Source organism: Sarcophilus harrisii, chromosome 4 (genome assembly GCF_902635505.1).
Source record: "Sarcophilus harrisii chromosome 4, mSarHar1.11, whole genome shotgun sequence".
NCBI lineage: Eukaryota > Metazoa > Chordata > Mammalia > Dasyuromorphia > Dasyuridae > Sarcophilus > Sarcophilus harrisii.
Window position 1 is genome coordinate 71,428,490 of NC_045429.1, and position 14,379 is coordinate 71,442,868.

General features: G+C 40.8%; 1 protein-coding gene across 7 annotated transcripts in view; it reads right to left on the minus strand.

The window, feature by feature from the left end:
• Positions 1–214: 214 nt before the first annotated feature.
• RGS8 (regulator of G protein signaling 8) overlaps positions 215–14,379 on the minus strand; it is a 68,540-nt gene continuing 54,375 nt past the window's right edge. For all 7 annotated transcript variants that reach the window (XM_012547722.2, XM_031937003.1, XM_031937006.1 and 4 more), the window contains 2 exons: positions 5,297–5,463; positions 215–2,414 (listed from right to left, as the gene is read on the minus strand). In XM_012547722.2, coding sequence (XP_012403176.1) covers positions 2,232–2,414; positions 5,297–5,463 — 350 coding nt within the window. In that variant the 3' untranslated portion in view covers positions 215–2,231. The remainder of the gene's footprint in view (positions 2,415–5,296; positions 5,464–14,379) is intronic.

A 14,379-nucleotide genomic window follows, 5' to 3' on the forward strand; every position in this document is an offset into this window, starting at 1 on the left:
ACAACAATAAAAAATAAGAAAAAGATTAACCAGAGACTGACCCCCACCCACTGGCAAAGGGAGAAAAGGTGGGCTGACAGGACAGAATGAAAAGTGGACACTACTTGAAAACACACTTAAATAGTGAAGGTGCCATAATTCACTCACCCCCAAGAGGGGATGCAGTGCTTGTGCTTGGCTCCTAAGCATCACCAGCCCCACCAGAGTTCAGGTGCCAAACTCAATTCCCCTGCTTAATATTCTTTTTTTTTTTTTTTTTTTTTTTGGAGCAATCCCAACATCATCCCTCAAATGCTGAGGATCCTGGAGTCTGGAGGGCACCACAAAGAACTCAAACCCTAGAATTTCAGAACTGCAAGGGACTTTAGTGAGGCTCTAACCCCTCCCCACCCCTGATCATTCTACATATAAGAAAACCAGTCTTCCAGAGGAGATGAAATGACTTGTCCAAAGTCATACAGTAGATTGTGGCAGAAAAGAGACTGGAACCCAGACTCCAGGACAGGGCTCTTTCCATTGCACTACATAGTCACTTTTCACATATGATTATTCCAATAGTTACTTACCCTAATTTAGCAGAACAGTCTACACTGTGATCCTAGCCAGGGACTAAGCACCTGACAGGTACCCTTCTCCTATCTCACTTAAGTGCTTCTCTCCTTGAGGGTCACACATCCGTGCCCAAATTAATTTGATTCTAGGTAGCTGAGACCAGATGCCAGTAACTCACACATCATCCCAGAAAGGGCTTCCAAACAATTTCCAATTATTAATGGGTAAAGCTCTCTGACACTAGCCCCATTGGACTCCCAACCTAATGATTGCCCATTTTTTAATCACCCCCAATTCCATCTTCCAAGGATTATCACCAAAAGGTAAAGCTAGTGTATCTTTAGGGTAGTAGTTGCTTTAATGAGATCTTTTGTGGGGAATATAATCTTAGAGGACTACATAGATAAGAGACTTCCTGACTAATTTTCCCATCTTAATTATATGTCCTCCCTTTTGGGGTTGGAATCAAGGACAATAGGACCTGGATAAAGGCTGGCTGTGTTGTGTGAATTCATTTTCTATCCTGAGAGGCCAGAGCAGTGATATCTGATATCACAGGAGAATGGGGCAGATGGGTTAGGAAAGCCTATTGTCATTATTTCTGTTGGTCATTTCACCTCTGGAAAATGGTTGAACAAATATGGGGATTGGACTTCTACATTACATCTTCCTCCCTGTCCTTCCTGGCAATAGTCTAATGCACCATTCACCACAGATGACTCCCCTCGACCAGGGGATCACACTTAGAAAATTCAATCAAAAAGAGAATCCTCTGCTTCCCTATGAGCAGAAAACAGCTGTGACTGTGGCCATGAACTCTTTTATCTCCCTGTTAGGTACCTTCATCAGAATGCTATAGAGAGAGTCTATCAGCCTCCTAATTTAGGATGGGCAGTGACTACAGCTTGTCCCAATGGCCCCACCTCCCCATCCCACCCCTATTCTTTCCCCACTGAATGGTGGCCAATGGAAATGAAAGAAATAGCTGATTACTAATTCAATCCCATCTGAAATCAAATGATATATATATATATAATATGTATATATAAAATGATATATTATCAAATGAGATAGTAATGTAAAGCGCTTAGCACAGTGCCTGGCACATAGTAGGCGCTTAATAAATATTTTTTTTTCCCTTCCATCTCCTGTAACCTAGGATTCCTGGGAACTTCCTTTCCGGTACAACGATGTCCAAACACCCAGGACTGGCAACAGTTTCTAAACTACAAATCCCATCAGAGAGACCCATAGTCATCTTCCCCCCCTCGTTCCTCTCAAGGATGTGGAACTAGCAAGAAGTCAGATAATACAATGTGGTGGCCAGGGAAAAGGGAGAGGGGAGTGAATTGCTTTTGCATTATTTACATATTAGCCCAGCATAGCAAACCTGCCTTCTCAGCAGAAATGACCCGAGGCATTATGAAGGGCCATTTTCTGACCCAGAGAAGGGTAACAGCTGTGAGACAGTACCACTAACCCGCACACAAACACAACCGGGCAAATGGCGGTTGGGTCACACAGTGGAAGAAGCCCCACTGACTCTTTGCCTCCCACCCCCAGCCTCCCACCCCAAACTCCACTGCGGTTAAACACTGATGGCGGTTCACATTGGAATATGGTCTTGGCAGCTGGGGGAAGGGGAAAGCTTGTGATTTCCATGGGTCCCCATCTCAGCTCTAACTGAGCCTCCTCTGGCTTTGAGTCAGAAGGTCTAAGTACATTTTGGACCTCAGGAACCGGGGGTAAGAGTCTTTCTCCATAAGGCTGTGCACTTTCCCCTGGGCTTGGTCAAAGCATGTTAAAGAGGGTTCTTGCATGTTCTTTCTTGTTTCTTCCCGAGTTTGGAAGTCTATGTTCACCTGGAGACATAAAGAAAGAGCAAGATTATAAGGAAGCTAGAAGCCTGGTGGTTGGAGGCTTACCTTGAATTTGTTAGGGTTTTTTATCATTATGAATGACAATAAACAATTTATATTTGCATGTTCCTTGTTTTGTTCTGTTCAGGTGCGAGCATGTGGGAGATGGAGAGAATGGAGGAGGAATAGGGTTAGAAGAAAGAAATCTGTGCAAAACATTCCCTGTGGAATTGCCCAGCATACTGATATTTGCCTATAGCTAGGATGTGTCAGAGGCAGGATTAAACCCAGGTTTTCCTGGGTTCAAACTCCCATCTACTATTCCATGCTGTACCTCTGTAAAGTTTTCTGCTTGTCAAAACACTTTCCCAGAGGTGACTGGTTTCGATCTTTATCCCCTGAGGTAAGAAGGGAAGTTATCCCTACTTGACAGTTGAAGAAAGAAAAGAACAAAGAAATGGAGTGATTTGTTCAGACATGAGTAATTATCAACTGAGGAGGAATTGAATTAGGTTATTTCCAAGGTCCTTTCAGGTCTAATATGCTATTCAACATTACTGGTGGGACTGAGGTTAGAACTCAAGGCACTTGACACCTCCCTCGAGCTCTTTTCAAAGTAAATTCAATTTAATGACAGGTTTTTATTTCTGAGACCTTCAGCAGACATTTCCAAAGCAGACCCCCTTCTCCTTAACTGCAAAATAAGCACATCTGATAAGATCCCACTTTTTTCACAGTTCCCCCCTTCCATGCTTCCTGGGCTTCCATTAAAACATCACAAGGGTATTTGAAACATCCCTTCCAAATTGGGAATTATGTAATAAGATAGGAATAGGAACTAAACCAGTGATTCAATTGATAAGAAGAGGTCCTTGTAAGATATTTCCTTCTGCTGATGCAAATGGGCACATTCCCTACAACTTACTTTGGTTCAGTCATGTCCAAAGATACTGGAGTGATTTGCCATTTCCTTCTCCAGCCCATTTTACAGATGAGGAACAGGGTTAAGTGACTTGCCCAGAAGAACACAGCTACGAAGTATCTGAGATTATATTTTAAATCATGTCTTCCTGACTCTGATCCTGGGCTTTATCAACTGCATCAGCCAGCTGCCCCTACAACTTCTGAGTGTCTGAGATTTTTAATAACTTCCCATCCAGTAGGTATTGAATGCAAGGACTTGAACACGTCTTTTGGTTCTTTGGCTAGTTTTCTATCCACTATGCCCCATTACCTATCCTATGAATATAATGGAATATTTTTGCATAATAATCAATGACAGACATGAATTCAAAGAGACATGGGAAGCTCTGATGCAGACAAGAGGTTTAGCATCATATCCATGACCACAAGTCAACAAGACTCCAATTTAATCCAAGAGAACATCCTGGAACCAAACTATCATAATTTAAGCACATATCTTTCCTTTCTGTTACCAAATAGTATTCCTCCTACTCTATTGTATTGTTTTGCTTAATTCTATTTTATAACAAAGTATTGTGAAGAAGGGATATTTATTAGGAAGTGACAAATGTTTCCAAACAAACTGTATCCCCCCCCCAAAAAAAGTGTATATATATATATATATATATATATATATATATATATATGTATGTATTTGTGTGTGTGTATATTTAGACTTTAGCTTAAAAAAGCCAAGGTCTTCCATTGCATCTAGAGCCATCTCCAATTGTTTTGATCTATATCTGGCCAGTGCCCCAGATGGCTCTGGAGGGGAAAATGAGGCAGGTGACCTTACACAGCCCTCCCCCACTTAAATCTAGTTCACTCTCATATCACGATATCTTCTCCCTGGTGTAATGCTCCTCTTCAAGAACAAAGATAAAGAACAACATATGTATCTATATACCTATATTACGTACATATAAGAATGTTCTAAATTGGGAATTACATAATAAGATAGGGATAGGAACTGAACCAGTAATTGAATTGATAAGGAGAGGTCCTTATAAGATGATTCACTCTACCGATGCAAATAGGCAATTGGTAATGAAAAATCTTAAACAGATTATAGTCAAAGTTCTCCAGTGTTATAACTCAGCCTTGTATCACAAATGAGATAATATCTGTAAAGCCTTTAGTACAGTGACTGTCATATAAGAGGTGCTTAATAGATGTTTGTTCCCTCTATTTCCTCCCACATGATTTAATTCTCCCAGGCTCCTCTCCCTTCTTTCTAAGAAATCCCATTAGAAAGCTGAAACAACAATTCCTTTTGGCTTGTGCCTAGCAAGAGTGCTACATCAAAATAGCTCTTTCCAGACATGACCACCTAAAAGATCACTTAATATATTCCTACTCCAGTCTACTGGCTACATCCCTACTCCAGTCTACAATCTACCATCATCTCTTCCTGATGAGAAAATCCCTGGTCATCATCTCATTCCCAATGAGAAAATTGGTCTCTGGAAGCCCCTTGGGGTTTAACTGGTCAGGGATGGTCTTCTCTTGCTCAGTTCTCTCAGTTTTCTCAGGCATCTCTCGGCACACCCATGTACCATTTCCTTTTCCAGTTTCCCACGATGTGTTATTTTCTTCCCTTAGAATGTTAGTTACTTAAGGACAGGATTATCTTGCTTGTATTTATTTACTTGCTCAGTACTTAGCATAGTGTCTGCAGTGCTTAATAAATGTTTTGTCTGTCTTTATCTATTTATCTATCTATCTATTTCTTACTCCTCTTCTTGAATTTCTAAGCCTTTGCCACCCACCCTGGCAATTTAGCAGTAGTTATAAACAGATAAAGCTGATGAGGTTCAATGCGGAACAAATGTATTCCTCCTTGGAACAAGACTCCTATTTCACCACATAGAGCCAAGATGAGCATAAATCTCCTAGACAGCAAGGTGCTCACCCCAACATACCTCTCGAGGGGCCTGCACATCTACAAATTCCTCAAAGATCCTGTGGGCCTTGGAAACCAGCTTGGTGGATGATCGAGTTTTCTTGAACTCCTCACAGGCTAGCCAGAATTCCAAGTTCTCCTCACTGAACTCAGTCTTCAGGAAAGCACGGAATGCTGCCACTCCATCTGTTATGAGAGAAGGGGGGAAAAATTAGACTAAAGCACTGTGGAGGAAGGGAGAAGAATGGGTAGACAAAGTCCAGTCTCTTCTTTACCCTCTAAAACAGGAGTTCTCAATCTAGGGGATTATGAACTTGGTTTTTTTATATTTTAAAAGCTATATTTTAATATTATTGTAATCCTCTGTATTTTATTTTATACATTTTAAAAGAATTATTCTGAGAAGTCCATTGGTTTTGCCAGATTGCCAAAGGAGTCCATGATACACACAAAGAATTTCTGTTCTAAAGGTTTTCATAGACTTAGAATTCAGAAATATACTTATAATATATGTGCATTATGTGTCCACATGCACAATGTATGTGCATCATATCTCTAACCCCCAAACTGGGAAATGACCCAAGGGAGAAGTTAATCACAAAGGCAGCTATAGCTCAAGGGATAGCTTGGTTATTTCTGATTGATAATAGCTCCTGGCTATCTATACCCTAACAACCTTTGGCCTTTATCTGTTTGGTTCAGCTGCTGAAAACTTGATATTCAGAAAGACAAGGTCATAGGGTCATTCCCAGTTTGGTTATTTAGCCCCTCTCTGTTCCAAGGTCACCCATTGGATGCTCAGTTTTCAGCAGTCATCCTACACAAATCTATGGTTAGCACTTAGAGGAACCAGTGTGGATAGTATAGTGTGAACCCCTCACTATTATGTGTAAAACAAAAAAAAAAAAAGAGCATTCCCATTAAAAGTAAATAAGTAATATCTTACATTAATGACAGTGGATACTGTTTGCAGGATACTGTAGTATGTGTGATTGGCAAAAAAAAAAGTCCCCTTGTCACCCCACTTTTCAATCTCCTATTTCTACTTTTCTTTTGGAGTTTCTCGCTTATTTGTCACTTCTCTGAAAAACTGTAATATTACATATGTTGTATCAAACAGTATCATAATCAACAAACCATAATTTATTCATGATTCCTAGATAAAGGAATGATACAGCCTACAGATGGTCAAAGTTAAATCATGAAGAGTTAGATTCAAGTCCTGTCTCAGGAACAAACTTGTGTTGACTATGGACAAATCCCTAAATCTCTTAGCTTCTAAATGATGGGTTACCATCAAGTGGAGGAAGCCTCCAGACACGTGAAATTTCACACCCACCCCATACGATCCTAGTAATCCCTAATATTTTACCCAGTCTACCAGGATACTGTTAAAATCTAACTTTTAAACGTTGTAAGTAGAGATTGTTTCACTTATTGAATTTGTATTCCCGTTGCCTAGCACATGGGATACAAAATAAATGCTTGGTGAGTAAGAACCACCATAGAACCATGGAAAGAAGAGGAGAAGGTTCCACTCTGCACTTTACCTCACAAGGCTCTTGTGGTGGAAAAGGGGAGGAAATGAGCTCATAGACTCAGAACTATAAGACATCTTAGAAGAAATCTAGTCCATTCCCTCATTTTATCCCACAGATAGGGGAAGTGACTGGTCCAAGGTTGCAGAAGTAGTGGAACCAGGATTTGAACACATATCCCAACCCTTCACATCCATGTCTTTTCACTTTTCCCACAATTCTAAAGAGAAGCATGAAAGCAATATGATAAAGTAGAATAATGAAGGAACCTGCATTTATATTGTGTTCTTATGCAAAGCAGAGGTTGAATCGAGCCTACATATAACCAGTTCTAAATGGCTGATTGCCCCAGCCACCATACCATCCTAAAAGTACGGACTCTCGGGATCTCTTTGGTCAGAGATTCATGGGCATTGGAAGCGGGGTGTTACTGAAGCTGGCTCAGGGCTGTAGAGTCTAAGGGTAGAAGGGCCAGGAAGGTCTGAAGTAAATTACATGGTTTCTACTACTCGCCTCATTTCCCTCTATTCCTGACACTTATACAACCAATCTTATAATCACAACGTTATGCGGCTGACAGGGACCTCAAAGCTCACCCAGTCCGACAACACCCACCTATTATACTGAAGCCCAGAGAGGTGACACAGTCTACAGGGCTCAGTGTCACACGAGCTCAGGGGTAGAACTGGGATTATAACTCAGATGTCCCGATCCTTATTCCACTCCATCTCACCTTACTCCACTATACAAAGCATCCTTGACTTGACTCCCATCCTTTCTCATCACTAATCAGTTCCCAAGTCCCAGATTCTTCCTTTTCAGCCTTCCCAAACTCCCCCCTGCCCTTTCTATTTCCCAGTTAAAAGGTTCTCTCCCTTCCTCTTCCCTTCTCCCCCTCAAACATGCACAGATAACTTCTGCCTGTCCTTAGGGGACCACTAAGAAACAAGCATAGGCAGATATCCTCTCCCTGCCTTTGGCTATGAATGATTCATTATTGAGTTGAAACCCTCTCCATTCCCATCCTCTGTTTGATTGCTGAACCAATACAAAAGCCAATCAAGCTACCATGTCAGGCAGAAAGGTGATTTCTGGCTGATGGCTCTTGTGGTTTCCATTCTCCAGGCAGCAAGATGGGATTTTCAGCCAAGGATGAAGAAGGTGCAGTGGATACACTGTTGGACCTGGAGTCAGAAACCTGTGTTTCAATCTAGCTATATGACCCTGCACAACCTCTGTCTGCCTCGGTTTCCTCAACTTTAAAATGGGAATAATAAGAGCAGTTAGTATTGAGTGAGATAATATTTGTAAAATCCTCAGCACAGTGCCCAGCACACAGTTAAGTGCTGTATACATTTTAGCTATTATTACTATTATTATTATTTTGGATTCCCTTATATCTCTCTCTCTCCCAACTAATCTGTCCTGTATATCATTAATCTCCCTTAAATGTTCTGAGTTGAGCCCCACATCAAAAACCTCCAATGACTCCGTATTCTATTACATCCAAATTCTTTTGTCTAACATTCAAGGGACCCCACTTTATCTCTCCAAGCTGACCAGTAGGTAGCCTCCTTTCTCATCATGATCAACATACATGTGATACTCAGTCTGCCTTAGTATCTTTATTCTGCTTTCCTCCTTCCCCACCTTCATTAGATCCTCTCTATCTATCCAGATTCCATCAAATCCTATTTGGTGAAGCCTTCTATGGCTGCTCTCTTTTTAAAAGTTCAATTTTGCTTCAAGCCAGCAGGTGCTTATTAAACCCACTGTTTATATTCAATTTTTTCACAGAAGCTCAAAGTTAAAAGATGTCCCAAGGTTTATCTGATCCAGCCTGTACCTAATAGGAATTCCCTTTACCATATACCTAACAATTGATCACCCAGCCTTTGCTCAAGACCTTACCTGAGGCAACCCAAGGGGAGGCTTTGTCTCCTCAGCCATACCATACATTCTACAACTGTACAGTGCTAGACCCCTTATAGAATGATTTTGTCTAAATATCTTGTGAGATTCAGTGATCCCTATTTCCATTCCTTTGGCCAGAAGACTCCTAGGTGAGGGATCATATCCTACATGGACAGAGGGAAGGAAGGGAAGGATAACTTAATGAGAATGAATTTAAGGATGCCTGAGGGCCTCTAGAAGACATCTGGCTTAATAAACACCCAGCCCCCTTGAAGATCCCAGCAGGATGTGTTGGTGGGAATGCTAGAAAGAAACATTCTCTGGCTCTGATTTATTAGGTCCGGTCCCCAACAGATTTGGAAAATATATTCTTAAGATCAGGAGTCATTGACTCTGGCTTTGCCATATATTGCTACTTCCCATTTTTGAAGTGTATTGCAAAGAGCTGGGGTGTATTCCCTTCCTTCCCCCCTTCCGTCAGCTAGGCCATCAAGTCATGCTCTCTTCAAGTTTGATGGAGTTGTACAAGGCATATAGACAAAAAGAGTGGCTGAGGATTAGAGCTGCTGAGAGAAAATCAGAGTTTTGTTCCTTTTTCTGCTCCTGGAACAATTCCAGGAAACCATTTACCCTCCCTATGCCTTATGATGGTGGATAGTTAGGACTTTAGTTTTAAGTATTACCTGCTGTAATCCATAACACAGGAAGTCATCAACGATCCCGGAAACAATCCTGCTCCCAAGCTTGCTTATCAACTGTTACCTTCTTTGTGCATGGTGAGGTCAGAGAATTGAGACAATTATCCAAATAGTCAGATAATTCTTATTACTTAGAAAATTGCCTCAATTCACCAAAAATTCGCCCAAATCTCAAGATGACTATAACTACAGTGGTCCCATTTTCTAACTGCGGCACAGAGAGAGCTTAGCAAAATAAACAGCCCAAAACCCTTAAGAAACCTTGTCAAAATTCCCTACACTTTCAGATCAATTCAATCTCAGGGCTCTCTACAGTCTCTCTACTGGCAGCAATACTTTTCTCCAGAACTAGGGCATTTAGCAAGCATTTAATCATTGCTTATTGACTTGACTACTTTTAATTAAATTCAATAGAATGCTGAATTTTGAGTTTAAATTTGACTTCACACACTTAAGTGGCAAGTCACTTTAACCTCTGTTTGCCTCAGTTTCCTCATCTGTAAAATAGGGATTATAATAGTAGCTACCTCCCAGGGTTGTTGTGAGAAATTAAATGAAATAATATTTGAAAAGCACTTAATACAGTGCCTGGCACATCAATGTTAACTATTGTTATTATATGCCTATAGTTCTTGGGAGCCTACATTCCCTTGAAAACTAAAACAAATGCCCAGAAAAATCAATGAGATAAATGGAAGTATTAACTGGGGAGAGAAGGGATCAAGAATTGGTATCTGAGCTGAACCTAACAAGAAATCCAGAATTCTCCAGATAACACTTAACCTACTTACTATTGCTGAACACAACCCTCCTAACTCCTTGCCTTTATACTGATAGTCCTCTATCCCCAGAATTTTTTACCCCCCTCAGAAAACTCAGTCTCTCAATTTTCCTAGCTTCCTTCAAGACTCAAATTAAATTCTATCTTCTTCAGAAAGTATTTCCCAATCCCCCAGTTCTTATTCTTCCCCTTTGAGATTTTATTTATCAGTATTTTCATGTTTTTTTTTTTTCTTATTTCTAATATAAGCTTCTTGAGGGCAGGGACCATTTTTATCTTTCTTTCTTTCTTGGTACAGTGCCTAACATATAATAACGATTTAATAATTACTTGTTGACAGTCTGGCTGACTGAGCCCAATCCGAAGGGGTAGACTTTGGGGATAAACTAACTGAACTGAAAGGGAAAATTGTAACATCCAACTTAGAAAAGTAGTTATGAGAGGAAGGTGACCGGCTAAGTAGGAAGCAACTATAGGGAGGGCTTTAAAACCAGGCTGAAAATTTTTACTTTTATCTTAGAGGCAGTTGGGGGGCCACTAAAAGTTTTTACCTCCCACAGTCATAGCAGGTAGCTTGTGTTTTGGGATGGATTGAAGAGGTAAATCTAGAAGTAGGAAAGTTCTCCCCTTCAGCTGATTATCTCCAATTTATCTTGCTTATATTTTGTTATATATAAATGTTTGCAAGTTGTTACCCCTGGGAGCCTCTTTTTGCATTTCCAATACTTAACACAGTATCTGGCACATAGTGGGCACTTAATATGCATTTTTACTGACTAACTGACAGAAGGCTGGCAAATGCCGACTTTAGTGGGAACGAAAAGAAATCAGAAGTGTTTTATATAACTTGAAGAAATTTGAGAGCTGAAGATAGGAAGATGTGTCCTTTCCCTGGATACATGTTTGACCTGGAACAATCCACAGCTAGTTAGGGAACAGAGTGTGCCCAAGATGCCTTTAGAGAGCTCATAAAGAGCTTGAAGAATGCCCACCTGGCTTCTGTCTGCCATCCTGTTCTCTCCATCACTCTGGGGGCTTCCTGCTCCTCCCTACTCTAGCCCAGCCTTCAGCCCTTAATTCTCCTTTTTATATTCTGTGAACTAATTGGTGAAACTGAAGAGGAGGAGGAGAAAGAGTCTCCCAGCCCCTACAGAAGAGTCAGCCCTAAACAACGACCATGGGAACAGAGTAGTCCAGCCTCCTGGTGGACTCACTTCCCAGATCCAGAGAGCAGATGGAGGCCCCAGAGTCTCACCCCCACCTCCTCACCCCCCCAGTTCTGCATTTCTTTCCCACATTTTCTGTTTTTATACAAGCTGGCAAATTAATTAGATGAGACCCCAGTCAGGCACTCTGATCTTCCCACTCACATCTTTTTCTTCCCCCTCCATATCTACCTCCTACCTCTTCCCGGCAGTCTTTTCACCTGCTTCTCTATCCCTGCCCCCTTATCTTTTTTCTCTCTCCCCCCATTTTGTCCTCCCAACCTTTGCCCTTTTCTCTCCCTCCCCTCCTACTATTGCCTCCTTCTTTCCATCCCTTCGACAATAATTTCCCCTCCCCTTCTCTTCTAACATTTCTCTTCTAAAAGTCCATTTACTGTGCTTGTCTAGAACTAGAGAGTTGTTTGCATATAGACCCTCTCCCAGAAGCTCTGTGAGATTTATCAACATCATCCACTTAATATGCTATACATTTACAGTTCCTTCTTTGCCAGGATGCAGGGCTGCCTCCTAATTCTGAGACCCTGCCGCTTCACCCCTACCCAGTCATCAGAAGGGGGCAAGGCACCCCTGCAGCCTTGGGATCATCCTGGAAAAGGTGGGCTTTCCCCCAGGACCAGAGCATAATTCTGCAAATGCGCATGGAATAGACATGCTCAATCACACGTGCCCAGCAGCTAAAATAAACTTGACTGAGTTTGAAGGGTGGGAGGAGGAGGCAGGCAGGCTCACAGCCAGTGAATTCATCATCTCTTCTCTCTCCCCTTCAGGTTTATTCTGCATGAGAAACCCTATCTATAGGGTTTCCTGCCTGGATTTTCTGTAAACCATGCTCTTATGCCCTTTTAGATCAGTAACTTGGGTCCAGAGTTGAAAAGGAGCTGGAAAACAGGAAATTGCAAAGGTCCTCAGATGACCTCAAACTTCCCATGAAAGCAAAAATCTGCCTTTTCATGCAAACATTTTACTCAAGTTGCAGCATGTCAGCAAGTCTCCAAAGAATTAAATATGACTATCACACAGAAGGAAATTAGTTGATAGATATCTTGTATAAACAGTTATTTGCATAATTTCTCCCATCATTAGGAAGTTAGCGCCTTGAGGGCAGAGATGATTTTTACTTTCTTTGTAGTCTCCTTCAGTACCCATAGTAAGCACTTAATAAATGCTTGTTGTTGTTGAACCTATAATGGATTACTTGCTGTCTAGGGGAGAGGGAGGGAGGGGAAGGAGAGAGGAAAAATATGAAACACAAGGTTTTGCAAGAGTAAATGTCAGAGCAGCAAGTTAGTGTAGTGGATAGAGCACCAGCTCTGAAGTCAGGAGACCCAAGTTCAAATCTGACCTCAGATACTTAACACTTGCTGGCTGTGTGACTCTGGGCAAGTCACTAAACCCCAATTGCCTCAGCAAAAAAAAAAGTTAAAGATAGTGAAAACTATTGAGAAATAAGCTAGTATTTTTTTTAAAAAATGTTTGTTGACTGATTGATATACAATCAATTGGGAGTATGTAAATATTTCTTAAGTACCTACTACATGCTTGGTGCTGTCCTAAATACTGAGGGTACCAAAAATAAAAGGTAAAAGACAGTCCGCTAGGAATTAACAGTCTATTGCGAAGATAACCTTCCAACAGCTATGTACAGTCATACATGGGATATTTAGGAAGTAGTCAACAGATGAAAGACATTAGAATTAAGAGGGGTGGATTAAGTCTTCCTATAGAAGATGGAAGTTTAGCTGAGACTTGAAGAAAGTCAAGAGAGGGAGATGGGGAGGGAGAGCATTGTAGGCCTGGGTAACAGCCAGAGAAATTCCCAGGGACTAGAGATGAGTGACTGGTTCAAGAAAGAGCAAGGAGGCTGATGTCATTGAATCCCAGAACTTAAAGTAGGCGGGAACTGCAAGGTATAAGAAAAGGGTATATGGTATGTATGTGTTAGGAAACTGCATATAACCGATGAGAAACTTTACAGAAAAAGTGATGTCATCAAAGAAATGTATAATAGGAAGATAATAATAACTAAACCGTTATGTACAGTCTTAAATTTTGCAAAGTGCTTTAAATATACTGTCTTGCTTAAAAAGAAATGGAAGAGGAATAAGAATTTCTATTGCTACTAGAGGCTAAATTTTTATAAATATTATCTCTTTTGGTTCTAATAACAATCCTGAGAGGTAAGTGCTATTCTTACCTTTATTTTACAGTTGAGGGAACTGAGGCAGAGATTAAGTGACAAATAGCATTATATATCCAGATTCATATTTGAACTCTGGTTTTCCTGATTTCAGGCCCAGAGCTCTCCATTACACCACCAATTACTTCTAGGTAAGAAAGGAAATGTCATATATAGAAATAATATCTCATTTAATTTTGAACTCATTTGTTCCTGATTCCAAATCTAATACTCAATCCATTTAAGCACCTAGAAGAAAAGGTGGGTTGGGTAAAGTGGACAATCCAGAAACTCTAATGATATCTTCTCAAGGTCAGGAAAAAGTGAGAAAGACTTCCAGAATGTTCCTACCTGCCTTTGTCTGTCCCTGCACACAGATAAGAAGATGGGTAGAGATGGGTAGGCTGTGATCTCCACCATTGGAAGGAACAACCAAATCCATGAAATCACAGGTTCATTTGAGTATTCAAGCATGTATTAATGTCACCTTAGACATAGTGGAAAATAGAAAAATAGTAAAAAGAGTGGAAAGGAGATAAGCAAAGATAAGAAAGATAAGGCTCATGATGGTGGTGGCACCACACTCTGCAAGCTAATACAAATCTTCTAAGATACAGAGTTGAAGGGAATATTTCTACAAAACTAAAAGAGAGTCTGAGGAATTTAGAATGGTATATTCCTTTTTTCCCTCAGGCAATTGAGGTTAAGTGACTTGCCCAGGGTCAGACAGTTAGGAAGTGCAAAGTGTCTGAGATCAGATCTGAACTCA